Below are 27,731 nucleotides of genomic sequence, written 5' to 3'. Positions count from 1 at the left end.
TTGATGCCATTGTTGCTTTATTTATACAGAGATTCTCACTGGCTGCCAATGTAAACTCAAATCCAACCTGAAGAAGAAGTTCCAGTGTGTGTTTGAGGGGATCGCTAAAGCAGGAAACCCACCTCTTCTGAACCAGATCTACACAGAGCTCTACATCACAGAGGGAGGGGCTGGAGGGGTCAATGATGAACATGAGGTCAGACAGATTGAAACAGCGTCCAGGAAACCAGACAGACCAGAAACAACCATCAGACAAGAAGACATCTTTAAAGCTCCACCTGGAAGAGTCCGACCAGTCAGAACAGTGATGACAAAGGGAGTGGCTGGCATTGGGAAAACAGTCTTAACACAGAAGTTCACTCTGGACTGGGCTGAAGACAAAGACAACCAGGACATACACTTCACATTTCCCTTCACCTTCAGAGAGCTGAATGTGCTGAAAGAGAAAAGGTTCAGCTTGGTGGGACTTGTTCATCACTTCTTCTCTGAAACCAAAGAAGCAGGAATCTGCAGGTTTGATCAGTTCCAGGTCGTCTTCATCTTTGACGGTCTGGACGAGTGTCGACTTCCTCTGGACTTCCACAACACTGAGATCCTGACTGATGTGACAGAGTCCACCTCAGTCAACGTGCTGCTGACAAACCTCATCAGGGGGAACCTGCTTCCCTCTGCTCGCCTCTGGATAACCACACGACCTGCAGCAGCCAATCAGATCCCTCCTCAGTGTGTTGACATGGTGACAGAGGTCAGAGGGTTCACTGACCCACAGAAGGAGGAGTACTTCAGGAAGAGGTTCAGAGATGAGGAGCAGGCCAGAAGGATCATCTCCCACATCAAGACCTCACGAAGCCTCCACATCATGTGCCACATCCCAGTCTTCTGCTGGATCACTGCTACAGTTCTGGAGAAGCTGTTGGAGACCAGAGAGGGAGGAGAGCTGCCCAAGACCCTGACTGAGATGTACATCCACTTCCTGGTGGTTCATCTAAAACTGAAGAAGGTCAAGTATGATGGAGGAGCTGAGACAGATCAACACTGGAGTTCAGACAGCAGGAAGATGATTGAGTCTCTGGGAAAACTGGCTTTTGATCAGCTGCAGAAAGGAAACCTGATCTTCTATGAATCAGACCTGACAGAGTGTGGCATCGATATCAGAGCAGCCTCAGTGTACTCAGGAGTGTTCACACAGATCTTTAAAGAGGAGAGCGGCCTGTACCAGGACAAGGTGTTCTGCTTCGTCCATCTGAGTGTTCAGGAGTTTCTGGCTGCTCTACATGTTCATCAGACCTTCATCAACTCTGGACTCAATCTCCTGTCAAAAAAACAAAACTTTCGGTGGGCAAGACTTTTTACAAACAAACCTGAACCAACACCAACTTTCTACCAGAGTGCTGTGGACAAGGCCTTACAGAGTCCAAATGGACACCTGGACTTGTTCCTCCGCTTCCTCCTTGGTCTTTCAGTGCAGACCAATCAGACTCTCCTACGAGGTCTGATGACAAAGACAGGAAGTGACTCAGGGTCCAATCAGGAAACAGTCCAGTACATCAAGAAGAAGATCGAAGAGACTCCCTCTGCAGAGAGAAGCATCAACCTGTTCCACTGTCTGAATGAACTGAATGATCATTCTCTAGTGGAGAAGATCCAACAGTCCCTGAGATCAGGACGTCTCTCCACAGATAAACTGTCTCCTGCTCAATGGTCGGCTCTGGTCTTCATCTTACTGTCATCAGAAGAAGATCTGGATGTGTTTGACCTGAAGAAATACTCTGCTTCAGAGGAGGCTCTTCTGAGGCTGCTGCCAGTGGTCAAAGTATCCAACAAAGCTCTGTAAGTGTAGAGATTGATGGATTTATTCATTATTATTAGTGCTGTCAAAGTGAACACGTTAATTTTGGCGATTAATTTTCAACATTGAATGCGTTTTTAAAAATTAACGCAATTAACGCAGTTTTGTGGTGGCTGACCCATAACCTTTGTTGACGTGTTCAGGCAAACCAGGCAAAGTGATGTACTCGCTGTACTGCTATTATTCTTCACTTTATTAAGTTTTAATATTTTTTCGTGCAAGTAATTAGTTAGTTAGTTAGTTTATCCACATGACGCCTGTTTGGAAATTTGCTCTCGGAGCAGTGAAGCTCCACCTGTGGAGCAGCGACCGTAGCGGGGCATCACAGAGTCCAGTCCCGGGGTCAGACAGAGAGCCGATAAACTTACCCGCAGGTGGTCTTGATGGTTTTGATATTCAAGCTGCACTTCAACACATGTAGGCCTGGGTTTTGTTATTATTTCTGTTGAAGGATACAAGCAAGGGGCCTCTTTTGTGCCAAATTTGTTTTTCACAGGAGAGAAACTGTGTTCAAAGTTTAAAGAAAGCAATTAAAATATTCTTTGAATTTAAAGGTGTTCAGAAAAGAAAATTGAATTTGTGCCCACTGTGGGTCTTAACTCATTGAGTGCCGCGCTCCTTTCCAAAGTTTTAGTCAAGTGTACCGGCAATTTAGACCATTTTTGATGATTTTTTTAGAGCCACAGTGTATTCTATATTATTGCCACCAACACATACTGTGGCTCATTTGAAAGATGAAACTTTATGCTTCAAATGGCCACAAACCGTTTGTTTCTACGTGTCTCTGTTCCTGAGAAAAGTCAAGCTAAACATGGCTGGGTTTCACCAAAATCCCTGCTTTTTTTTCTAGAAAAGGAGATAGAGCGTCTTTTATGAAAGGTGCTCTGTTTGTGTCTGTCGCTCTTCTGACACTCGCATCTCTGGATCAAAGGGCTCGTGTAAGATAAATATATACAACAATTGTTGTTTTATTCACAAAACCACCATCGGGGGTGAACAACAATAACACAGACGCACCGTGCCGTGTCACAGCCTCTCGCCGCGGAACGTGAGGGTCAGTCGGCCACCGCGGCTCGGGAACACCGGTCCCGCCGGTGGTCGCGGTCCGTCTGTGGTACGGGTCAGTGGTGCCGGTGGTCTGCTTTGACCCAGAGACCATCAGATTTTACGGCGGGAGGACCTTGGGGAGGACACGGTGTTGCTCCAGATGAAGACCGGGCGGGACTGTCGGCTGAGAGCTTCCTGTTTCTGCTCCGAGCAGCTGGAGCAGCTGGAGCAGCAGCGCAGGTGAGAGCAGAGCAGCTGCTGCATCCACATGCAGAACTCCGTTTGCAAAAGCTGAGTTATGATAAAAACTTCCAGATCATGAGCTGTCATGAGTTTTTGATCGTCATCTATTTCAGTTCTACTTGTCATAGAGTCCCCAAATTTACACATAAAGGCGTGTTAAAGTGTCTATTTTCATAATTTTAAAAAAAGCAAAAAACGTAAAATCTCGTTTTTGGCACTCAACGCATGGGAACGAAAAACGAGAAATTACGTGGTTGGCACTCAATGAGTTAACATTAGTGTAATCACTCATTTATCAGATAATGTAGGCCAAACTTTGTGCAAAATTCTATTTTCGAGTAAATCCGGGGTGAAAGTGGGGTAGTTTTTTAATGCAGGCACACAAAATGTACGTCACGTTGCCCACGATTCATCAGCCAATGCTATTGGATCCATAATCGTCAATCAAACGTCTGAGACACACACACACATCAAGCTCAGTCTCGTCCCAAACATTGAATATCCCACCCACTCGATAACGACCAATCAAATTTGTTTTCCTTACTCGGGTAAACTCGTGCGGCAACTCGTAGAAGGAGGTGCGACAAACAGGACCAACGGCCATTTCTGAACACCTTTAAATATACTTTCTTTGTGTTTATTCTACACTAATTTGATGATTATACATAAATAAATATTTGTTATAAACTGTGGACAAATGCAGTTTATTCGTTGATAAATTAATCACGGTTAATTCCAGAAAATTGTGCGATTAATTAGTTAATTTCTTTTAATCAATTGACAACCCTAATTATTATATAAAACACCTCTGTCTTTAATTCCTCCTGATCATCTCTTCAGCCTAAACAGCTGTGACCTTTCAGAGAGAAGCTGTGAAGCTCTGTCCTCAGTCCTCAGCTCCCAGTCCTCCAGTCTGAGACACCTGCACCTGAGTCACAACGACCTGCAGGACTCAGGAGTGAAGCTGCTGTCTGGTGGACTGGAGAGTCCACACTGTAAACTGGAGACTCTCAGGTGAGGACCAAGATCAAGCTGTTTCTCTGGTCACACTTGAACACAGCAGCAGGTGACAGATGAGGGGCTGTACGTGACATAATTCATTGTGGCCTTGTCACACACACATATTCTCCTTCCACATGCATGTATTTTCACTCTCATATTTATACATTTTTACTCTCACATTCAAATATGTTCACTCACACATTCATCTATTTTTCTCTCATATTTATACATTTACACTTAAAGATTCATACATATTTACTCACACAAACATACATATTTTCACTCACACCTTTATACATTTTTACTCACACATCCATGCATTTTTATCTCATAAATATATTTTCACTCTCACAGCCTAAGTATGAATGTATGTAAGAGAAGAATGTACATAAGAGGAGAATGTATGTTGTGTGAATGAGAGTATGGTTGAAACGGAAGGCAGGTAATTTGTGTCTACATACTCCAATAGACCACTTCGGCATCGACGTCACGATGACGTAGCCAGAGTTGCGAACGCTTACTGGTGGCAGAAAAATAACGGAAGTAAAGCAGCAAATACACTCGGAGCGGAGGTAACTACAGTCGGAAAGAATAGAGAAAATAGAGAGAAAATAGAGAGAAAAAAGAGGGGAAATGTCCTGTTGTGCCGTTGGGTGTCAAAACCGGAATGGAAAAAAAGACAACCGGCTTCATTTTTATCGTATTCCGTCGTCGAAGACACCATTTGAGGCAAATCGAAGACGTCTGTGGTTGCAGGCAATCAAACGGACAGACTGGACCGATGAAGTTATCAGAAATTCTCGGCTCTGCAGTGCGCATTTCATATCAGGTAAGATTTTCTCCACTGTTTATCACACACAAACATGTAGTCAGTGAGGATAAGTAGGTTACGGCAGCAATGGGCATCCCCGCTATTTCGTGCCGTTACAACCGTTGACCCAAGTTAGCAGTTAACTTGGGTCAACGACTAGCAACAGCTAACTGCTAACTCGGAAGCTATCATGTAAACAAACCAGATTGCCCCCACGCTGGTCATATTTGCGACATCTCTGCACCATGACTGACCACATGTTTAATAAATGATTGGTGCTGTCTTACAGGAGAGTCAAGCATGGATGCTGAAAATCCAGACTTTGAAGTCAAAGTCTGGATGCGGCCAAGAAATTGGACAGGTAACGTTGCTCTTCTCACTTTTTTGCCATCATTTTCCCTTACCAAGAGTGTAAGGATATCTTAACAAATATTCTATGTGTTTTGGTTTTAGGTTAAATAGGAGAAGAAAGAGGGCTGAAACAAGCTGCATGTCCTCTCCCCACCTACATACCTGTCTGGCTGACACAACAAGCTCTCTCACAGCAGCTCAACAGTCCTCCACCAGGGAACCAACAACAGACTCGGAGCATCAAGAGCCGATTTGTACACGTAAGAGTTTCACACATGCTTGTTAGGCCAGGGACCCTATTTTTGTGACCATGCAGTATTAAAGGTAGCTCCATAAACCACCTATGCAGGACAGTCTGAGTAGTTCAAGATTGCTTTTTTTGTCCAGTAATCTTGTTTATTCTTTTTGCCAAGGCATGATTTTTTTTCTCATCATGCATTGTATCATCTCTCTCTCAGTTAAAAAAGATGCCATGGTCCCTCAAGCCACCTACAATGAACTCAAAGTCCAGCATGATCGGCTTCAGGCAGAATGTGTCAACTTGCGCAAAACATGCAACGCACTCAAAGAGGAGAATGAGCAGCTGAAGGAGGCACTTGGCAGCAGGAGATTTTCTTTCAACTCAATCAGAGTCAAAGCTCAACTGTTCCTTTTCTATACTGGACTGACCACTATAATTTTTGAGTGGTTGCTCTCAAAACTGAAAGATAGTGTAGTGATGATGCATGGAACTTTAAACTTGGAAGATCACTTGTTAGTAGTTTTGATGAAGCTGCGCTTGGGCCTAAGAAACAGGGACATTGCCTTTAGATTTAGTGTAAGAGAAACTGTCATCTCCAGTATTTTAAGAAAATGGCTCCCCATAATGGCACAGACATTGAAACCAAAAATCAAATGGCCATCCAGAGAGTGTGTACTTAGGAAAATGCCAAAATGTTTTAAGAGAAAATATAGGCAATGCCGCTGTATTATTGACTGTACAGAGATTTTTATTGAGAGAGCTAAGAATCTCACTGCTCGAGCACAGACATGGTCGAACTATAAACACCACAACACAATTAAATATTTAATTGGTATAACACCAGCAGGAGCAATTTCTTTTTTGTCGGCAGGTTGGGGAGGTCGTGTTTCTGACAAAGAAATAACAGCAAAATCAGGATTCTTTGAACTGCTGGAGCCAAGGGATGATATTCTGGCTGATCGAGGGTTTTTGATAAGGGAGGACCTTGCAGCATAGGGAGCCACTCTTCATATCCCACACTTTACAAAAGGCAAGAAACAGCTCTCTGCTTATGAAGTTGACACATCAAGAAGCCTGTCAAATGTGAGAATACATGTGGAACGAGTCATAGGTCGATGGAAAACCTTCAAAATATTAACATCTGTTATTCCACTTACTCAGGTGGACCTACTGGACGATATGGTGATAGTTTGCGGAGCATTAACAAATCTTTGCCAAAGTGTAGTGCCCAAAAGATAGATGCAGCTAATCATTCACAATGTGAAAAAGAAAGTGCCTGGTTTTATTACCACATTATTATTTTAGTTGAATCTACTGCCCAGTGTTTTAATTGTTGAATTGTTTTACTAAAGTTGACACAAGTCCTCTGTGTTATGTTATGCTGTGTTATGTTATGGTGTGACAAATGAACTTTGACTTCAACATTAAGAGAAAAGGTTTAAATAAAAGTCCACAACACTCTTTAACAATGAATTGAGTGACATCTGATGCATGAATAAATGATGATTTAAATTGTACAGAAACTACTTTTTCATTTTTACAAACAATTTCTTTCAAATTAACACAATATTTAGGGTGGAAGTACAGTAAATTATGTTACAACAGAATAAAATGTGTATTGAATATATACAGATAGATAGACATAGAAATAGATTAGCATGTGTTATAGTAGAGTGTGTGTGTGTACTAGTAAGTTGTTAACATGTCAGTTTGCAAGTTTAACTGTGAGATGCTTTTAACCATTTACATCATGTCCATGTGGGCCTCTTCAGCCTTTTAGATCCTGCACTGCTCGCAAAGCCACTTACACGACCTTCTTTTAATCTGGACACACTTGTAGTGGAAGCGACTTTTGCATTTTGCACAGTGAATTATCTTTCCGTAGTCTGGCCTGTTGCAGTGCAGACAGTACAATGTGTGTTCATCTTGGAGGCTGGGATCCATGCTTCGGGTCAATAGCTCTGGCAGAAGATGGTCAAGGAAGAGTTGTTCAGCCTTGGGCACGGCTCTCAGTAGCAAGTCATCATCTCTCATAATTCGATTGATGACCATGTTCTGTTTGATCCAGACTACAAAGTCACTGTAGGAGACATCACACATGAAAATCTGCAGCTGGACCTGAGAATAGTACGGATGGTTCCTCTTCAGCTTTCCATTTGTGTCCAGGCAGAACTGTGAGTCTTCGCTGCATCCAGTTAGTCCCTCTCTGTATTTATATGGGCACTTAATCTCCAGGGTTCCCCTCCCACAACATTCACAGTTCACAACTCCATCAGGCGATGCACCTAGATATAAGTGGTCTGGGCGAACAACAAGACCAGAGAGTCTGGCAAAGAAATTTGTGTGATGTTTCTTCATTTCGTCTGTGTAATATTTCCTTGCTCTGTCCTCCATGTCCCTCCCCCAGAGTATGGCTGGTGCTTGTAAATCATGTTGATTGTACTTCATAATATTTTGAGTGTAACTATCTGTAGGCTCTCCAGCTGTGCACAAACGGTGGAAGGATGTGCCTGTTATTCTGCCCTCTCTGTGTTTGTGCCAGGCTCTGCATTTTGATTGCTCCCTGGTGGTCATCTCCAGGGTCTCGCATTGGTCTGCCGTGAGCTTCTTTCTCAGTTTCTGAAACATCTCAAAACACTTACCCTGCAGAGCATGTCGTGGGAGGCCCCTTAACTGTTTGTCATAAACAGATATAAGGGGCTCTGGGATGTTTGTCTCTGAGTCTGATTCAGATGCAGAGTCTGTGTCACTCAGGTCCATACTGGTGAGAACTGCAGCATTAGGTGCAAGGTCCCTCAGCTCCCTTATGTCATCATCAGTCAGCTCTATAATGTAACAAAAGATGGTTATTAGTCTCAATATAGTTAAACCTGTAAGTTTTGTCTCAAATGTTTCAGTTTAGAACAACACATTTAAGTACTCTCCTCATCAACCACTTTGTGTCCAGAAAAATTACCTTATATAGAAAAAATAATAGCTGAACATATTCATTAGGATAAACATGACTGAAAATGAACTTGATAAGTCTGAAATAAATTGATGTCCATGCCTTTCAAATTAAGCTTGCCACTTCTCTCAGGTAGATCTTTCAGCTGACTGTCTGTTCTCTTTGGCTTTCTGAAATTGATCTGACTCAGGGGTGCTGGCTTGACCTCTCTCCTGGACATGTCTTTCCACATGCAGGCTCCTGATGTGCTTGCTGTCTCTGTCCTTCCCATCCTGACATACAGCTCAACTTTAAAAAGCAGCGCAGCTGCATGGCTGCAGCACGACCCTAACCTGTGATGATGAGCCCACATTAGAGGGTGAATTTAATGTAAAAAAAACAAACAAACATCAATCTAGATAATATTCACTAGGGATGTGAACATGTACTAAAATATGTACACTATGAAGAACTCAGCCAAGATTTAAACTCGGACCTAAACCGAGTCGAGTAGAGTTGAGCTGGCAACACGCGCGGTCTTCCTCTCAGATGCGGTGCATCTCTCCAGGTCACAGACGTGAGTGTGAGAGAAGCTCTGACTTGCTTGGGCAGATGTTGTTTGGTGTCACCTTTACAGTCTATGGGTGTCACCCGCTGATTTGCATATAGACCCCGAATATAAGACGACCCGTATTTTTCAGACTTTTTTCGACGGAAAAGATATACGTCTTATATTCTGGTCAATGTATAAAAATATGTAGATAAAAAATTGCGTGGGATTTAGGGATTTATATTAAACGTTTACTGTTACATCACGTGTACACGTTTACACGTGTACACGTTCACACCCCTATATGACATTCATTCATAATTTTTACACACACTTGGGTCATGAGTAGCCTGGCCGATCAGAGCGGCGTCCCTAGCAACGGTCAGTAATACATAGCCTAACAACGATCTGACTGTTATACAGAAATAATAGACATGGATCCGTTAAATAAACTGTTCATATACATTAAACAATACTTACCCAGCCATACAAGTACAGTTTGCTGTCAGTATATAGCTGGTGGACCTGTTGATGATCGCCCACGTCTTATACAGCAGCGTTTTGTGTCCCTGTCGCTGGCTCGGCAGTACGTCGGTCCGTAACACACAAAAACCATCAGACAAATCGAAATATTCAATGTCCTGGACATGGCCACAAAGAACAAAATTGTAGGCATCGAGGGATTTGTATGCCTTCAGTTTCTCCTGAGTGTAGACGCTGGGCTTTTCCACAAGATACAGAAAGATGTCCGGCGGCCGGCCACTGGACCTTTGGCCATTTAGTTGGATCAGACCAGGGACCGGACAGAGAGTAAGGGTCAGGAAACCGCACCCCGTTGCTAATGGTTAATTTGCTCAGGTATGACAACCTGTTCTCTGTTGACAAATTATTAAAATAATCAGAGAAGGCCTCGGTATGATCCATCTTCCTCTCGATGCCGGCCGGCTCTCCACTGTTGACACCAGATCAGCTGTCACATTCTGCCACCAGTGAAGCCCCGCCCACAACATACGTCATCATTGTTTACAAACATAGGAATGGTCTATACAGTAGGTGGCATTATACAGGATTAGTCGGAACTCTGATTGGCTGAGAAGCGGATGCAAAGTAAATATTCTGAACCATCTTTTAAGCAGAGTCATGTTCAGGTCTTGGAGGTGAACGTAAGCATGAAGGGAGGAGACAGGCGCTTCAGGATGCCACTGATGTTTTGTGAAATATTTTAACGTGGGCGTTGGACCCATTACCGTCTTCAACTGCATCTGTTCACACGGTGCGACTGTCAGAGCGCCGTCAGTTAAATCACTTCCACTGAGGAAAGCCCTGTTTAATCAAACTCCATGTTGGGTTTTCGCTCCTCCCTCAGACTCCACACTCCTGCTTTCTCATCTCAGATCCATTCCACCTGTTCAGCTTATTCAGAGTCTATAGAAATGAAACTCTATGACATATTGTTGCTGCTCCCACCCGCTGCACACACCTGCGTGTGCATCACCTGTATGGACGATGAAGGTTCCATAACAGCCTGTCATTTACAAAATAATTGCACTGTTGATCATTTTAATCTTGGTGTCTGTTCAAACAGATTTACAGGCTTCAATGTTCCAAAAGGAGCTGATTTTCCTGCCACTGTAGATCTAACATGTCTGAAACGCTCTGATAGAGCTCAGGGCTCTTTGAGGCCCAATAACAGAAGTGGATGTGAGGGTCTAAGGACAGAGGATGTTGTTGTGATGCCATATAAAGCCCTTTGAGACAAAGTCCCTCTACTCATTTAGACACTGATCATTGATCAGGCCACATCTGATCCATTACCAATGATTTAATCTACATCTGTTATTCTTTGTTTAGATTGATCAACTGCAGTTTGTCAGAGATCAGCTGTCCTTTTCTGGTCTCAGCTCTGAAGTCCAACCCCTCCCACCTGAGACTCCTGGACCTGAGTGAAAACAAGCTGCAGGAGTCAGGAGTGAAGGATCTGAGTGGTTTTCTGGAGAATCCAGACTGTAGACTGGAGACTCTAAGGTCAGACTCCATGTTTTATTTCTGTGCTCAGATGAATGTGATGTGAAAGTTGTGTTGACACTAAGCTGCAAAACAAACCTCCCTCAACATGCTGGTGGATAGCGGTGGACTCATAAACTGGATAAAATATCTTATATCGAAACAAATTGATGTCAAAAGGAATCGACAACCAGCTCCCCAAAACCGTCTGCTCCACGGACACTGACCATCCTGCAACACAGTGTGACCGCGGCACCTGCAGAGTGACTGACAGGCTCACTGTTAATGTGCAGAGGGACGAGATTACAGCTGTTACTGTCGTCCTGACAGTGACTCCCAACACTTAAACCCGAGCTGCTTTTATTCTGAAAAACTCTGACCAGTCAAACTGTAGGATGTGTTAGAGGACTAATTTATCTGTCTAAACATCAGAACTATGACACCTGAACCTGTAAACACAGCTGATCGATCAAATAAATTACAGCTCCAGTGAATTTACTTTCCGTCATTGAGAACAGGTTGTTGAATGTAACTCGGTCAAAGTGAGACGTATCCTCAAGATTTTTAGCAGCTCTGTTAGGTCATGCTGCTGCTTTACATGCTGGTAAAGCTAGACATGTCAGACTTGTGTGGGCTCGGAGGAAATCGCTCCGTTACTGCGTTGCTTTTAAACTTTAGCGGCTCTGCCACTCATATTTTTGCCACTCAGTGGACGTTCCACAGCGACTTCCGAGTACCGTGACATCATGTGCATACCCTCTATAGATGGAGTCACAGGTGGAGCTGGCAGAGTTGAAGAGGCGGAGTCACTACATCTGTGTTGAAGCAGCAGCAGCTTCTCATGAATATTAATGAGCTGTTTTCTCTCTCTGGATGGGACTGTTTTAACCTGCTTCCTGTTGCCTCAGCTGTTTGACTTTGATTTTCTAAACTTGTTCTTTCTAAACCTTCTTCAGCTCTGAACAGATGATGAGACACTGAACGCTGTCAACAAGGAGCTTTGTCCTCAACTCACTGCTTTTATTCTTTATTCAGATTGAAGAGCTGCAGTTTGTCAGAGATCAGCTGTTCTTCTCTGGTCTCAGCTCTGAAGTCCAACCCCTCCCACCTGAGAGAACTGGACCTGAGTGACAACGACCTGCAGGATTCAGACCGAAAGGATCTTCATGCTCTTGTGGAGAGTCCAGACTGTAGACTGGAGACTCTGAGGTCAGTAGAGGGATGGATCAGTCCATGCTGCTTTCATCACTCATTCTCAGTGTAGATATTTTTGGCAGTTGCTGTAGATGTCCAGGAGTGAGGCACCAATGACCTTTCTTCCTGCACTCATTATGCACTGCACGTTCAGTTGAAGGTGGTTCAGTTCAGTTTCCAAACCACACAAAGATACAGCAGGTCAGGGTGTTCTCTGTGTCTCCTCAGTAAAAGGAGCCGAGGTGGCAAAAGTACTCATATTCTGTACTTAAGTAGAAGTACAGATACATGTGTAAAAAAATACTCTGGTAAAAGTAGAAGTACTGATTCAACTCCTTTACTTAAAGCAGATATCATCGGCACGGCCGTTTCGGCTAATGCTGTGTTCAAGGCAGGCTTTTGAAACCGTAAGTTACAGCTTCAAGTCACAACTACGACTTGGTAGCGTTCCAGGTAACCCGTAGCTCGTGTTTTTACCGTCCTGTTGTCTGTGAAAGTTCCCTATAACGGCCACTCGTAACTTCCGACCCGTGAACTCGTACCAGATCGAACTGGTATGACTTCACAGGAAGGAAAAACACAAAGTACGAGTTTCCTTGAACGCACCATGAGTTAGCAGCCCCCGCCCTTGTCAGGCATCAATTGGTCCTCGTGCTACGTCACCACATTCACGCGCATCCCTTGGCTGCACACACAGCCCTTCATGCCGTTCTCTCCCCTCATTGGATAACACTTGTATCCCACAAGGAAAATTTTCTCCTCGGGTTACAGCAGAGCAGAGTGACGGAGAGACTCGTGTTTAGGCTGAAATACTTCATGTAAGTGATTGCTGACGGAAAATAGGACTATTTAGGACTTATATTAACAAAAACATTCCACTGATATCTGCTTTAAGTAAAAGTAAGAAAGTACAAGCTCTGAAATGTACTTTCAAAGTAAAAGTAAAAAGTAAAAATGAATTTTTGCCGTTAATGAAACCTACATCATTTGATAATTTTGTTAAACAAAAAAAAGTTCAGACAGAATTATCAAGATTGAACTGACCAGAGGCAGTGTTTCCCAACGTTTGGGCGGCCACAGACCTCATTTTTAAACAGCTTTTCATCACCTCTCATCTCTGTCAGTCAGTCCACCTGTCGTCTCTCTCACGTGCACCGCACGTACACGTACGCGCGCGCGCACGTACACACAGACACGGGCACATTGACAGGTTGCGCTTTGCCGCTCCTAAACGGTAAATGCGCTATATTGCGCTGATTGTACAGTGTTCAACCCCCCCGTCGGATAGGCCGACCACCGTCGCTTCCTTCCTCCATGCTGCTGCCTCCATGTCGCTGCTACAGTAGGCTACAAGTTGGTAACTCGGTTCTCTCTCTACGCTACCGCCCCCCTCCCTCCTCTTCTCCCTCTTCCCCTCTCTAGTTCATCACGTCTTTTACCGGTGCTTTTACGTTGTGTCAAAAAAAAAAAGTAACAAGCTTGTTTTTACAATGTAAGGAGTAGAAAGTAGGCCTACATATTTTTGCGTATAAATGTAGGGAGTAAAAGTAAAAAGTCGTCAGAAAATTAAATACTCAAGTAAAGTACAGATACCTGAAAAATCTACTTAAGTACAGTAACGAAGTATTTGTACTTTGTTACTTGCCACCTCTGAAAAGGAGCACATGACTTTATTGTCCAGTGATGTGATGTTGGTCCAGGAGAGGTCCGCTGTTATGACTCAAGACTCAAGACTACATTATTAATCCCTTAACACTAGCACCGCCGTTGGCCACTGTATACCTATAACCGCCATGAATCGTTCATTGGACGAACTGTAATAAAGCAAACTCATTGAGTGCCGCGCTCCTTTCCAAAGTTTTAGTCAAGTGTACCGGCAATTTAGACCATTTTTGACTTTTTATTTTAGAGCCATAGTGTATTCTATATTATTGCCACCAACACATACTGTAGCTCAATTGAAAGGTTTAACTTTATGCTTCAAATGGCCACAAACCGTTTGTTTCTACGTGCCTCCGTTCCTGAGAAAAGTCAAGCTAAACATGGCTGGGTTTCACCAAAATCCCTCCTTTTTTTCTAGAAAAGGAGATAGAGCGTCTTTTATGAAAGGTGCTCTGTTTGTGTCTGTCGCTCTTCTGACACTCGCATTTCTGGATCAAAGGGCTCGTGTAAGATAAATATATACAACAATGGTTGTTCTATTCACAAAACCACCATCGGGGGCGGGGGGGCGCCACTAAACAACAATAACACAGACGCACCGTGCCGTGTCACAGCCTCTCGCCGCGGAGCGTGAGGCTCTGTCGGCCACAGCGGCTCGGGAACACCGGTCCCGCCGGTGGTCGTGGTCCTTCTGTGGTACGGGTCGGTGGTGCCGGTCTGCTTTGGTCCAGAGACCATCAGATTTTACCGCGGGAGGACTTTGGGGAGGACACGGTGTTGCTCCAGATGAAGACCGGGCGGGACTGTCGGCTGAGAGCTTCCTGTTTCTCCTCTGAGCTGCTGGAGCAGCAGCGCAGGTGAGAGCAGAGCAGCTGCTGCATCCACATGCAGAACTCCGTTTGCAGAAGCCCAGTTATGATGAAAACTTCCAGATCATGAGCTGTCATGAGACTTTGATCGTCATCTATTTCAGTTCTCCTCGTCGTAGAGTCCCCAAATTTACACATAATGTGTATTAAAGTGTCTATTTTCATAATTAAAAAAAAAAAGCAAAAAACGTAAAATTTCGTTTTTGGCACTCAGCGCATGGGAACGAAAAACGAGAAATTACGTGGTTGGCACTCAATGAGTTAATTAGTGCTGTATACGTGTTAAATTTGTCGTAGTCTTTTAACTGCTACTCTGGGCCGAGAAGTAGGCTACACCCCGCAGCCTCCGCGAGGCGGGGGGGGGGGCATACCATAGGAACCCCGCCCCCCGCCTGTAAAGCCGGGGTTCCACCGTATAAACAATCTTTTTTTTTCCTTCCTGCGCACGTGTACACACAGACACAGACAGAGAGAGAGAGAGAGAGAGAGAGAGAGAGAGAGAGAGAGAGAGAGAGAGAGAGAGAGAGAGAGCGCATAAGCCCAATAATGTCGGCGCAAATCGGTGAATTCTCTGGTCGTCCAATGAACGAACGTGGCGGTTACAGGTAAAAATGAGACAAACATGATCGACATTTTTTTGTGTGAATAATATTTATTGTATTTAACAAAAGGGGATGCTGCCCAACATCATTTTAGGAAAAGTCACAGACTGGTGGACTTCAGTGTTTTTTTTAAAATAAAGTTATGCACAAACGAAAATCAAAGTCGTCCAATGAACAGCAGTTGGCGGTTCTAGTGTTAAAGGGCAATTCCATTTGGTGGCTCGCACACCACATACTCATAGCACAAACACGTAACAGAAGTTACAGAAGTTAGTTAAGTTTTTTTTTGTTTTGTTTTGTTTTGTTTTTGTTTTGTTTTTTTTCTTCTTCATTTTCACTTCGTTATAGTCTTCTTTTTTATTCACCTAGTCTGTGTATGTGTCAATCTGGATGTATTGAAATTTTCTTGGGTTCCAGTACAAGTGGGTGGGGGGCACGGGAAATTTGTTTGTTTGGACAGGAACTAATCTTGTTTGTTCCATGTGTGAATTGTATTTCTTGTATTTGTTATATTTGAAAAATAAAAAAGACCTTGATCCTGGATCATCAAAGTTTGGTTTGATAAAAACAAATCTGATTATTTTCCTCTGACTCTGGTGTTTGTTCCTACAGGATCGGCTGCCGCTGGAACATGAAGATTATATCTTCTAGAGACAAAACCTGTGAGTACTGAAACTCTGTTTCCTCTTATCAGTCTGACTGTTTTTGCCTTAAATACAACAATTGAAACATAGGACAACAGACAGAGCCATCACAGGCAAGGTACATGAAGCTAAAATTTAAATTTCACTGTGTATGAGTCTTTCATATCAGAAACTGTCTCCCTATGGAGCAGGCCATAATAGGGAGTGGGTCCATTTATTTCTTAAAGTCCTTTCTTGAAAAAATGACCTGTTGACATGATGCTGCACCTTCGCCAACATTGATGCTGTTCCAGTTTGTTGCTTTATGGTGTAATTAATGTTCTGAGGAACCTTTTTTTCCCAGGTGAATTGTTTGTTTTTCACTGTGTTACCCAAACAGGGTAAAACCATTCCACCTTGATCTCTGGACAGTTGTAATTTCTGAAAACGACCAAATAAACGTTGAACTCATTCGGTTCCAATCCTCAAATTATAGATGCTGCGCAGCAATGGTTGGGGCTGGGTAATTTTAGGCAAAATTAGGCAATTTGAAAGCTGTTGCACATATGGTTGATTTGTTATGAATTTTCAAAGTTTTGAAATTTAGAGATGTGCTTTAATGCCACCATCAAGACTATTGGCATTTTGATGTGTCATCACATCACCCTCGCTGGAGCTTGAACTCACAACCTCTGGAACCTCTAGAATGCTGATATTTCCCAAACCTCATCAGCCATGAAAATATTGTCAGTTTCTTTCAGGAAGATTGCAAATGTATTCAGCAGGAATATTTATTTTTTATTTTTGGATTTGATAATTTGTTAGTTTAAGTGGACAAAAGTTTCAGCAGTATTGGGGCTATACTTTGGTGAACGTTTCAAAACTGTAGCATGTACCATTGGCTTGGTATGAATTTTCTAAATTTTTAAATTTAACAGCAACAGCAAACACTGATTTCTAACATTTGCATTGTTTCTTCTGCTCGAACAGGTTTCTCTGATGTCAAACCTGACCTGAACAGAGCAGAGACAAAGCTAAAGGTCTCTAAAGACGACTCAAAGCTGAAGGTCTCTGAGGACGACTCAAAGCTGAAGGTCTCTGAGGACGACCCAAAGCTGAAGGTCTCTGAGGACGACCCAAAGCTGAAAGTCTCTGAGGACGACTCAAAGCTGAAGGTCTCTGAGGACGACTCAAAGCTGAAAGTCTCTGAGGACGACTCAAAGCTGAAGGTCTCTGAGGACGACTCAAAGCTGAAAGTCTCTGAGGACGACCCAAAGCTGAAGGTCTCTGAGGACGACTCAAAGCTGAAAGTCTCTGAGGACGACTCAAAGCTGAAGGTCTCTGAGGACGACTCAAAGCTGAAAGTCTCTGAGGACGACTCAAAGCTGAAGGTCTCTGAGGACGACTCAAAGCTTAAGGTCTCTGAGGAGGACTCAAAGCTGAAGGTCTCTGAGGACGACTCAAAGCTGAAGGTCTCTGAGGACGACTCAAAGCTGAAAGTCTCTGAGGACGACTCAAAGCTGAAGGTCTCTGAGGATGACTCAAAGCTGAAGGTCTCTGAGGATGACTCAAAGCTGAAGGTCTCTGATGTAGACTCAAAGCTGAAGGAGTCTGAGGACAACTCTAGGCTGAAGGTCTCAGAGGATGACACAAAGCTGAAGGTCTCAGAGGATGACACAAAGCTGAAGGTCTCTGAGGACGACTCAAAGCTGAAGGTCTCTGAGAATGACACAAAGCTGAAGGTCTCTGAGGACGACTCAAAGCTGAAGGTCTCTGAGGAGGACTCAAAGCTGAAAGTCTCTGAGGACGACTCAAAGCTGAAGGTCTCTGAGGACGACTCAAAGCTGAAAGTCTCTGAGGACGACTCAAAGCTGAAGGTCTCTGAGGACGACTCAAAGCTGAAAGTCTCTGAGGACGACTCAAAGCTGAAGGTCTCTGAGGACGACTCAAAGCTGAAAGTCTCTGAGGACGACTCAAAGCTGAAGGTCTCTGAGGACGACTCAAAGCTGAAGGTCTCTGAGGACGACTCAAAGCTGAAGGTCTCTGAGGACGACTCAAAGCTGAAAGTCTCTGAGGACGACTCAAAGCTGAAGGTCTCTGAGGACGACTCAAAGCTGAAAGTCTCTGAGGACGACTCAAAGCTGAAGGTCTCTGAGGACGACTCAAAGCTGAAAGTCTCTGAGGACGACTCAAAGCTGAAGGTCTCTGAGGAGGACTCAAAGCTAAAGGTCTCTGAGGACGACTCAAAGCTGAAGGTCTCTGAGGAGGACTCAAAGCTGAAGGTCTCTGAGGACGACTCAAAGCTGAAGGTCTCTGAGGACGACTCAAAGCTGAAAGTCTCTGAGGACGACTCAAAGCTTAAGGTCTCTGAGGAGGACTCAAAGCTGAAGGTCTCTGAGGACGACTCAAAGCTGAAGGTCTCTGAGGACGACTCAAAGCTGAAGGTCTCTGAGGACGACTCAAAGCTTAAGGAGTCTGAGGATGACTCAAAGCTGAAGGCCTCAGAGGATGACTCAGAGCTGAAGTCCTCTGAGGATGATTCAAAGCTGAAGGTCTCTGAGGAAGACTCAAAGCTGAAGGTCTCTGAGGATGACACAAAACTGAAGGTCTCTGAGGATGACTCAAAGCTGAAGGTCTCTGAGGACGACTCAAAGCTGAAAGTCTCTGAGGACGACTCAAAGCTGAAGGTCTCTGAGGACGACTCAAAGCTGAAGGTCTCTGAGGACGACTCAAAGCTGAAGGTCTCTGAGGACGACTCAAAGCTTAAGGTCTCTGAGGACGACTCAAAGCTGAAGGTCTCTGAGGACGACTCAAAGCTTAAGGTCTCTGAGGAAGCCTTAAAACTGAAGGTCCCTGAGGAAGAGTCAAAGCTGAAGGTAAGAGATTCTATCCAGATTTAAGGGCTCAACATCTCCAATGCTGGCACGAACGATGAGGCCTTTAGTGTATAAACCCATAGCTAAGATTGTGGTTTCAGTCAGCACTAGATAGATGAGTTGCACACTATCAGGTTAGTATAATAATGAAAATAATAATAATAATGATAATAATTTATTATAATGGGTCCAAGAGTGGGAAAATTTGAAAAACGCTGCCCCAGCGTTACCGCTCTACCTGTAACCTGAGACACACACCGCTACAGCAGCTACACAGTCTATGGACGATCATCACTGATCGTCATATTTACACTGATACGACTCCCTGTCAACATTTAATCCCATGTTTGAGTTTGAATACAGCGGGGGACTTCTTCTCTTGAATTTCAGCGGGGACTTCCCGTCTTCTTCTCTGTCTTAAGTGTTTATGTGTGGCAGCGCTACAGCTCCACACACGCTCCACGCACGCCTGGAGTAGGTACTACAGCGTTTTGGGTCGTTTTCACTGGATCCGTGTGGACGCAGATATTTCTGGAAACGATGCCGTGTTTACAGAGATTTTTTTCAAAACGATTAAGAAAAAGATCGGATTCAATGAAGCTGCATATTTGTGTGGACAGGGCCTCAATAACACATTATTTGCCACAAAACTCGTTCATTTCACCAATATTCTGTTATGATACGCTATTGCTATCCCCTCTGAGTCCAGGGTTAGCTGTTATCAACATCCGGGGTCTGTAGGTTGACCTACTGACCTCTGACCTGGATGATGTCATCTCTGAGCGCTGCCCGGTTCATTCTGATAATAATCATTCTGCTTCGGCATTCAGGCAGGTCCATTTTTAGCGCAACTAGCCGGAGCTTTAGTGAGTCCAGGTTGAGGAGAGGAAGCCTGTGGAAGCTGAACTTCATCCAGCTGCTCATTTTCGGAAACACGCAGAAACGAACCGTAGCATTAGCGGTAGCAACAAGCCACGCTGCGGAAACACAGAGAGAGTGCGAGACACCAAGGCCAAACTACAAAGTACAACAGAAAATGACAGTTCAAGAATATACTGAGAAGAGGAGAGGAGAGGAAAATAATGTGTTATTTAAAGGCTGCATTCCCATTGTTGCCCTGTAGACTCGCATTATATGGCTGTACGCGGCTCTCAGCTAGATCTAATTTCGTCGGAATGGGGTCACCTGCAGTGAGGACTATAGCCTCAACACATGGGGCAGGTGCTCTACCAAGTTAGCTAAACACCGCCCCAGTGTATTGCTTTCATTTTGTAGGTTTGCCCATCCACCTCATTCCAATGGAGATGGTTCTGCAGACGCTGTCAGTCCTCTCAGACTATGTCCACTGAGGACTGTGGAACAAATCTGTTGGCTTCACTCAACACAATATATATTTTCAACTGCAGTTAACCCTTTGATGTTGTTTCAATCTGACTCACAGCCGACGATCATCACACCTGAACTGGAAACTGAATCCATACAAGTCTCATACAGGTAAACATGTAATAAACTCACAGTCTTAGGCAAAGTACCTTCCTCTTCCTCTGCAGCTTTTTCTGAGCCACAGCAGACAGTGTTGGCCTCATGGCCTGAAGGAACATCATGGATCACAGTTGGATCAGCTGTCATTCAGCTGAGTCAGGAGCAACCCAGGGTCTGAGGTGGTCACTCAGCCTTCTCTGTCCCACAGGTTCAGGTGTCCTGGTCCAGGCAAGTTCCAGTGTACTTCAACTAGACTAGTGTTTGTTATGGCTCAGGGGGCGGAGCTGCTCTACAGGACTGTCCAATGGGATGATACTCGCCTCCAATCAGTTGGCAAGATGGCTGCAGGACCGCTGTTCAGTATCCAGTGTCCTGAGGATGCAGTCCTTCAACTCCACCTCCCACATTGTGAAACAAAGGATGGTGAGCAAGTGATATAACTTAAGTCATGTAACCATCTAATTGATGTGTAAATTTATTCATTCAATGAAATTAAGACAGAAACTGCTCTTGTGTGTGTTACTTAAAGTTTTGCTGTTAGTGGCTTAAATGAGCAGTCAAAAAGACTCATCATCATCCCTTACCAGGCTCCTAGGATGAATTTCCTGATGTGGCAACAATGACTGAAATGATCACCACAGCTGTAACAAGGTGGTTGTCTGTGTGTTTTCACAGCTCTGCTCTGTAACGGTCTGCTGTCTGTCGCCCACATCACTGACGATGGAATGAGCTTCATCAAACCACTGGAGATCACAGACACTCATGTGATCATCTCAGTCCCTCATCTCTCTCTCTTTGGCCTGGTCTGGGTTAAGGATCTTATATGGAGCTTGTGGAACGACAAGAAATCAGTTTGCAGCCAAGTTCAGCTGTTCCGAAAAAACCTCACAGCACAGATGCAAAGCCTCAATGTGTTTCTGCTGCCAATTAACGTCCACCTGAACGAGGTATAGGCCTCTGCACACTGAGTCCAGCCCAGTAGAACCTTGGCTGGACAAATCTGTTTGTTCGAGCTCAGACCGACTCTAATGAAATGTTTTGATTGTTCTCTAGTTAATACAGATGCAGACCAAACGTGGAAATGAGTTCATTGAGACGCCTCCCAGATGCACACTCGTAACAAATAAAACTTACACAGTTCATTGTCCAGAGGCCAAAGTAGTTCAGCCTGAGGTGAGTGTTTCAGACTAAAGCTGACATGATTCCTCAAACTACTGACTCTAACACAGGTGCTACTGGTTTTCAGAAAGATAACTTTGACCTGGATTATGGACCAAATTACTCCCCAAGGTTTCAGATGTTCCTGCCTTCAAGCACAGAGTTTGCTAATGTAGAGGTCAGAGAGGAAACCGAGACAGCTGTGTGGAAGTGTCTAGTTCCTCTATCAGGTACGTCTTCATCCACCTGACGTAGAGCTGACTGATGAGCATTGTCCCTGTTCTTATTGGACGTAAGATCACCTTCTGCCTACTTTTATTCTGTGGCCCCTTCTTGTTGACCAGTGAGAGTCAAACTCCTGGTAAAGTGGTAAAGAGTAGAACCAAGGAGCTTCATGAAGCAGCTAAAATGACCTTCAATAACACAAGGACTATAAATCTTTGTGCTCAGTCCCCCATCAGGTCCTGAATCAGCTGTCCCTTCTCCAATTTTGTCCCTGTTAAAAGGGTTTTCCTGGAGTTTTTCCTCAGTTGATGTGAGGGTCTAAGGACAGAGGATGTTGTTATGATGCTGTGTAAAGCCCTTTGAGACAAACTGTTGAACTGTCAAACTGTAAAAACGGGCTATACAAATAAAATTGCCTGGCCTTGCCTTCTCTACCTCCTGTTCATGTGCCTTTAACTCATTGAGTGCCAAGCTCCTTTCCAAAGTTTTAGTCAAGTGTACCGGCAATTTAGACCATTTTTGACGATTTTTGTAGAGCCATAGTGTATTCTATATTATTGCCACCAACACATACTGTGGCTCATTTGAAAGATGAAACTGTATGCTTCAAATGGCCACAAACCGTTTGTTTCTACATGCCTCCGTTCCTGAGAAAAGTCAAGCTAAACATGGCTGGGTTTCACCAAAATCCCTGCTTTTTTTCTAGAAAAGGAGATAGAGCGTCTTTTATGAAAGGTGCTCTGTTTGTGTCAGTCGCTCTTCTCACACTCGCATTTCTGGATCAAAGGGCTCGTGTAAGATAAATATATACAACAATTGTTGTTCTATTCACAAAACCACCATCGACTAAACAGCAATAACACAGACGCACCGTGCCGTGTCACAGCCTCTCGCCACGGAACGTGAGGGTCTGTCGGCCACAGCGGCTCGGGAACACCGGTCCCGCCGGTGGTCGTGGTCCTGCTGTGGTCCGGGTCGGTGATGCCGGTCTGCTTTGACCCAGAGACCATCAGATTTTACCGCGGGAGGACTTTGGGGAGGACACGGTGTTGCTCCAGATGAAGACCGGGCAGGACAGTGGGCTGAGAGCTTCCTGGTTCTGCTCCGAGCTGCTGCAGCCTCGCGGGTGAGAGCGGAGCAGCAGCAGAGCAGCTGCTGCATCCACATGCAGAACTCCGTTTGCAGAAGCCCAGTTATGATGAAAACTTCCAGATCATGAGCTGTCATGAGACTTTGATCGTCATCTATTTCAGTTCTCCTCGTCGTAGAGTCCCCAAATTTACACATGTGTGTGTGTTAAAGTAACATTTTTTCGGCCTTAAAATAATGTTTCCAGACTCATTGCAATGGTAGAAAAATGGTAAATAGGATGAATGGTGCTGCCGCTGCTGCCTGAGCCGGGTCACGTCAGCTGAAACTGCACTATGTAACTTCCCTGCACGGGTACGAAACACCGCCCCCCCGCCTCCCCCCCTCCCCTCTGCGTCGAGGGAGAGACGTGGTGGGTAAAAGCGAAACTTACAGTTCCCCTCCGGTCGTCGTCGCCGCCGCAAGCAAAAAAAAAGCAAAACACGTAAAATCTCGTTTTTGGCACTCAACGCATGGGAACGAGAAATTACGTGGTTGGCACTCAATGAGTTAACTTATGAGTTTGTCATATTGAACTCACATTTGAGTTGAAAATACTCTGAAGTGTTGTTGGACAGATTTTACAGTTGTGATCAACCTGGTGTGATCACTGCTGACTTCTGGGTTACTGCTGTCTGGACTTTTTATAGAGCCCTGAACCGAGACAAGCAAACCAGACGAGATAGTTTGTTTTTCAGAAAGCTGTTCCATCACTACTGCAAATACACTTCTACAGCACAGATATGCTTTTTGAACAAATGTTCTTTCTTCCAGGTCCTGGTCCAGAACCGAGTCCAAGTGTCTCAGCAGCAGAGAGGCTGAGGTCTGCTCGGACTGAGTTCATTGACAGAATCACTGAACCGGTTCTTACTAAGCTGCTGGACAAACTCCTAGACCGTAAGGTGGTAACTGACCATGAAATGGAGTCTGTTGTTGTGATACCAAACAGGGCAGACAAAGCTCGGGAGGTGATCGACACGGTGCGAAAAAAAGGAGAAGCAGCTTGTTCAACTCTGATCAGAGTTCTGTGTGAGGTGGATCCCTGCCTGTCAACACAGCTGAACCTAGAAGCACAACACATCTAGAAAATGGCATGAAACATTTATTTTGAGTTCATTTTTACTCATAAACTTGAGTAAACTCAGTAGATCACTCCTTGTCAGCTCTTGGACTCTGTACAGTATTTAATGTTAAATGAATGTGTGCTGTTTGTCCTGCACTGATCTCCTTGTAAGAGGCTGCATTAGATGGTGAGGAAATCAAGACATGAACTGAGAGCAGATGGAAATCTGAAACGAGACCTTGAACCGAGCCACAGAAGGCGAGTTCTGTTGTGGGGCGGAGCCTGGACTCCCTTGGGACTGTGGTGGAGAAAAGGGGGAGGAGCAAGTTCCTGTGAACAGGAACAATTTACAATGACAATGACTTAATAAATATGAAAGAGTTTATAATACTTACCTCTAATCCTGACTGTAGCATATAACTGTGGAGAAGAGTGAAAAATACAGGATATATATAACTATAGAAGTGTCAGCAGACCAACTGTGTGAATATACATGTCAACATAAAGAGGTCAGAAAGTAAAGGCTCTCGTACTCATTTCATCTGACCAGTTGTAGTCCGTTACAGACAATATTCACCTGTTAGTAACAATGGAAACAGTTTCAACTAAACACTGATTCCTGATGATGATTCAAACAAATGAAGCACAACATCAGTGACTGTAGGTTTAACACATCTGACTTTACTGAACATTATCTTTGTTGTTAGTCAGTGTTGTCGTTGATGAAAATCCATGGTTCAAAGCCCCATGTGGTTCCTGTCAAAGTCTCATTACTCATCCATTTAATCCACTAGCATAGCATTCATCAACACGCAGCATCACATCCACAACGCCGTCGGCTCGGCCCAGAGGCATGATGGGAGTTCCACTACTGCCATATTCAGTGGGCCACATAACACGGAGTCACCCCGAAAGTCCCGAGCTTTTTCAGTGAATGTGACAGTTGTTGTAATAAAAACTCTTGTAATCTCTGACATGGACGCTGCTCTGCAACAGACTCTACTGTGCATCATTAATAGTAGTGAATAGTGAACTCACCTCTCTCTGCTGCTCTGCTGGCTCCTTACATCCTTTGTTGCAGCCGTGTGGCTCGCTGACAATGTCACTTCTCTGACATCAGATTGAATATTCTGTCGTCACAGCGATATATGAGAGGTTACTAGTTGTCATAGTGTTAAGTGTTGGGAGTAACGCATTACAAAAGTAACAAAATTACACCTACTATTTGCTGTAACGAGGTAATATAATGCATTACAAATAAAATGCCGGTAATATTTTACCTGTTATAATCTAAGTAACGCACGTTACAATGCATTTTCATAAAAAGGTGTAAAAATTTATGAGTCGCGGGAGCCGGGGACTGTGACTGCATCTGAATTTAATACTTTGATAAGGAGGTGATAATCAGCGCAGCATTACAGACAGTAGCAGAGTTCACGATAAAACATTTCTCACGTTTACAAAAAGAACACATAACGAAAGGAAAACATAATTCATATCTACCGACAGGCCGATTTGGAGCCACTACTCACACAAATGAGTTAATGCCGTGGCAAAAGTTCTCTCATCTCCGCTTTTCCTGGCGTCTGGGTCACTCCAGCTGCTGTAGCAGTGAAACACCATTACACAGGCCGTGCGGCGCCCTCGATGCGATCCTAACCTCCCTCTCCAGTACCTGGCTGCTCAGCTCCGGGTCCGGGGCCGAGACCTCACCTCTACTTTCACCCCGTCTTTGTTCCCCTCTCGCCCGGGCTTTTAAATGCGAGTGTGGCCCGAGCTCTGCGCCATAGCGCTGTGCCGTGGCGCGCACCTCCGGTCCGATGATTGACAGCTGGTATCAACGCATTTACTTTCTCTCAGATATTCTCCCACGGTTCTTTTTCACCGTGCGTAGATCAACAATATGTTTATTTGCTCCTTTGTATTAATTCATCGGATCAAATTTCATTCTGCGTTTGCGGTCATCCAGCTTCCTTCCACACTCTCCGTGGTGGATACGATTACAACGCCTAAAACTGTCATTTCAATCCTGCGGTTTGCACGTGCTGTTATTTAGGCAGTTACTCTTAGTAGATTACCTGCAAAATTTAGCTTTAGTAGCTTCAGAGGCTACATCAACATCACCCTCCACTGAATGTATTATCAGCTGCAATAAACTAAACTTTACAGTCATATTTCTGTGGTTATTTGGCGAAAGTAACTCAAAAGTAATGCAAAAGTAGTGTAACGCATTACAATTGTGAGACAGTAATATTGTAATGTAACTAATTACTGACTGCATCACCATCCTTCCACAGACAGTCAGTTTTTTCCTAATTTATTTCGATTATTTTCCCCTTGAAGAGCACCTTGAGCCACTCTACATTTTCATACTCTTTTTTTCCTGTGACCTCTGCAGCACCCACCCTCCCCTCTATTTTTTCTGTGACACAGTAATGTTGTAATGTAACTAATTACTTTAAAATGACAGTAACTAATAATATGTAATGGATTATATTTTGTAGGTTACAGTTGTTATGGTTCTTCAACAGTGGACTGACTGTGTTCCCAGTCATGTTGCTCAGACTAGAGCCAGAAACCAGTCCACTCTGAAACACAGTGAAGTGAGCCTGCAGTCCAGCCTGGTCATGTGACCTTCTACCTGAACACACCACTTTCATATGAGTGTTCATTCATGTTCATGCCCTGACCCCTTGTGGTTGTTAGGTGGCACTGCGTTACATTGAGAAGAATATGAACAGGTGAGTGTTAAATGTTCACTGTTTCAGGTCTGAGTCTCATCACATCATCCATCATTTATTATCATTTAGAAACATCATTATAAACCAAAGACTAGAAATGAAATCATGTGATCAATTTGTTTTTCGTTTCTTAACTAAATGAAAAATGTTTCTCTAATAAACATCAGTCTGTGATTCACTTTCAAACCAAAAGAGAATGAGATTTTTGGTATCACAATCAAGACATGAAATTCTAGACTCTTCTAATAGAGGGCGGGATATGGCGTGTTCACATCCGCACTTTTCATGGGTCCGGTGTGATTTATCAATGGCAGGAACAGTAGTACACGTTGCTGAGTCTGCTTAATAACTATATAGGAGTACAGCAACAGCTCTTAAAATCTGGTGCAGGTCCATTTTGAGTAGGCTACTGAATGGGATAAATTGAGCCACTTCCGCGTTTATTGGTTTGTTTACAGTAGTACAGGAAGTACAACTCTTCTGCTGTTGTTTTAGGGATAAAGACAGCTCTGCGCATGTCAAAATGCTGTTATTCTGAATAAAGCTCGGTGCATGTGTACGCACGTCATGATCGGATTATTTGATTTTGCGCCCATGTAAACAGTGGATTCGGATTTTCCGATCCCTCAAATTTTTAATCTGATTAAGAAATTTTGCGCATGTAAACACAGCTATTGAGTGGACTATGAATCTCTGAGCTCAGTGACACCTACCAGTTGTTACAGTTGATGGCAGCGTAGCAGTTCAGTGCTTTCTCATGCGTCGTGTCACTGTCAGACTCCCATCAGACTTTATTTACATCTGCTAATGAAAAGAGGAGAAATAATCTCTGCATCAGGCTTCACAGACACAGCTCAGGATAACACACACACACACACACACTGGAACAAAATAACCTTCACAACACTCTCTGCCTGTTCAACAGTCACGCTGCTAGGATTAGCCACAAGCTAACATGAAGCTATCAAAGTGAGTGAAAAGCTTTTCCGTATCAATGAACTTGTCATGTCTCTCACTCAGCATCATCACAGAACATCAGCAGTTGTTGTCTGGAGCAGATCTTCACATGTATGATCAATAAAGT

The 27,731-nt window shown here is 44.0% G+C and overlaps 1 protein-coding gene across 1 annotated transcript in view; it reads left to right on the top strand.

Annotated features, from left to right (window-relative positions):
- The window catches only part of LOC146991026 (uncharacterized), a 28,810-nt gene extending 4,882 nt beyond the window's left edge, over positions 1-23,928 (top strand). The window contains exons 2-12 of the mRNA XM_085793946.1: positions 30-1,830; positions 3,980-4,153; positions 10,872-11,045; positions 12,060-12,253; positions 16,965-18,850; positions 20,292-20,344; positions 20,541-20,755; positions 21,008-21,279; positions 21,386-21,505; positions 21,579-21,720; positions 23,618-23,928. Of these exons, the coding sequence (XP_085650072.1) occupies positions 30-1,830; positions 3,980-4,153; positions 10,872-11,045; positions 12,060-12,253; positions 16,965-18,850; positions 20,292-20,344; positions 20,541-20,755; positions 21,008-21,279; positions 21,386-21,505; positions 21,579-21,720; positions 23,618-23,928 (5,342 nt within the window). The remainder of the gene's footprint in view (positions 1-29; positions 1,831-3,979; positions 4,154-10,871; positions 11,046-12,059; positions 12,254-16,964; positions 18,851-20,291; positions 20,345-20,540; positions 20,756-21,007; positions 21,280-21,385; positions 21,506-21,578; positions 21,721-23,617) is intronic.
- The last annotated feature ends 3,803 nt before the right edge of the window (positions 23,929-27,731 follow it).

The sequence above is a fragment of the Trachurus japonicus genome, chromosome 2, assembly GCF_045865225.1.
Source record: "Trachurus japonicus isolate A0001 chromosome 2, Traja_1.0".
In the NCBI taxonomy this organism is placed as follows: Eukaryota; Metazoa; Chordata; class Actinopteri; order Carangiformes; family Carangidae; genus Trachurus; species Trachurus japonicus.
This window is presented reverse-complemented; position numbering and strand designations above follow the sequence as displayed.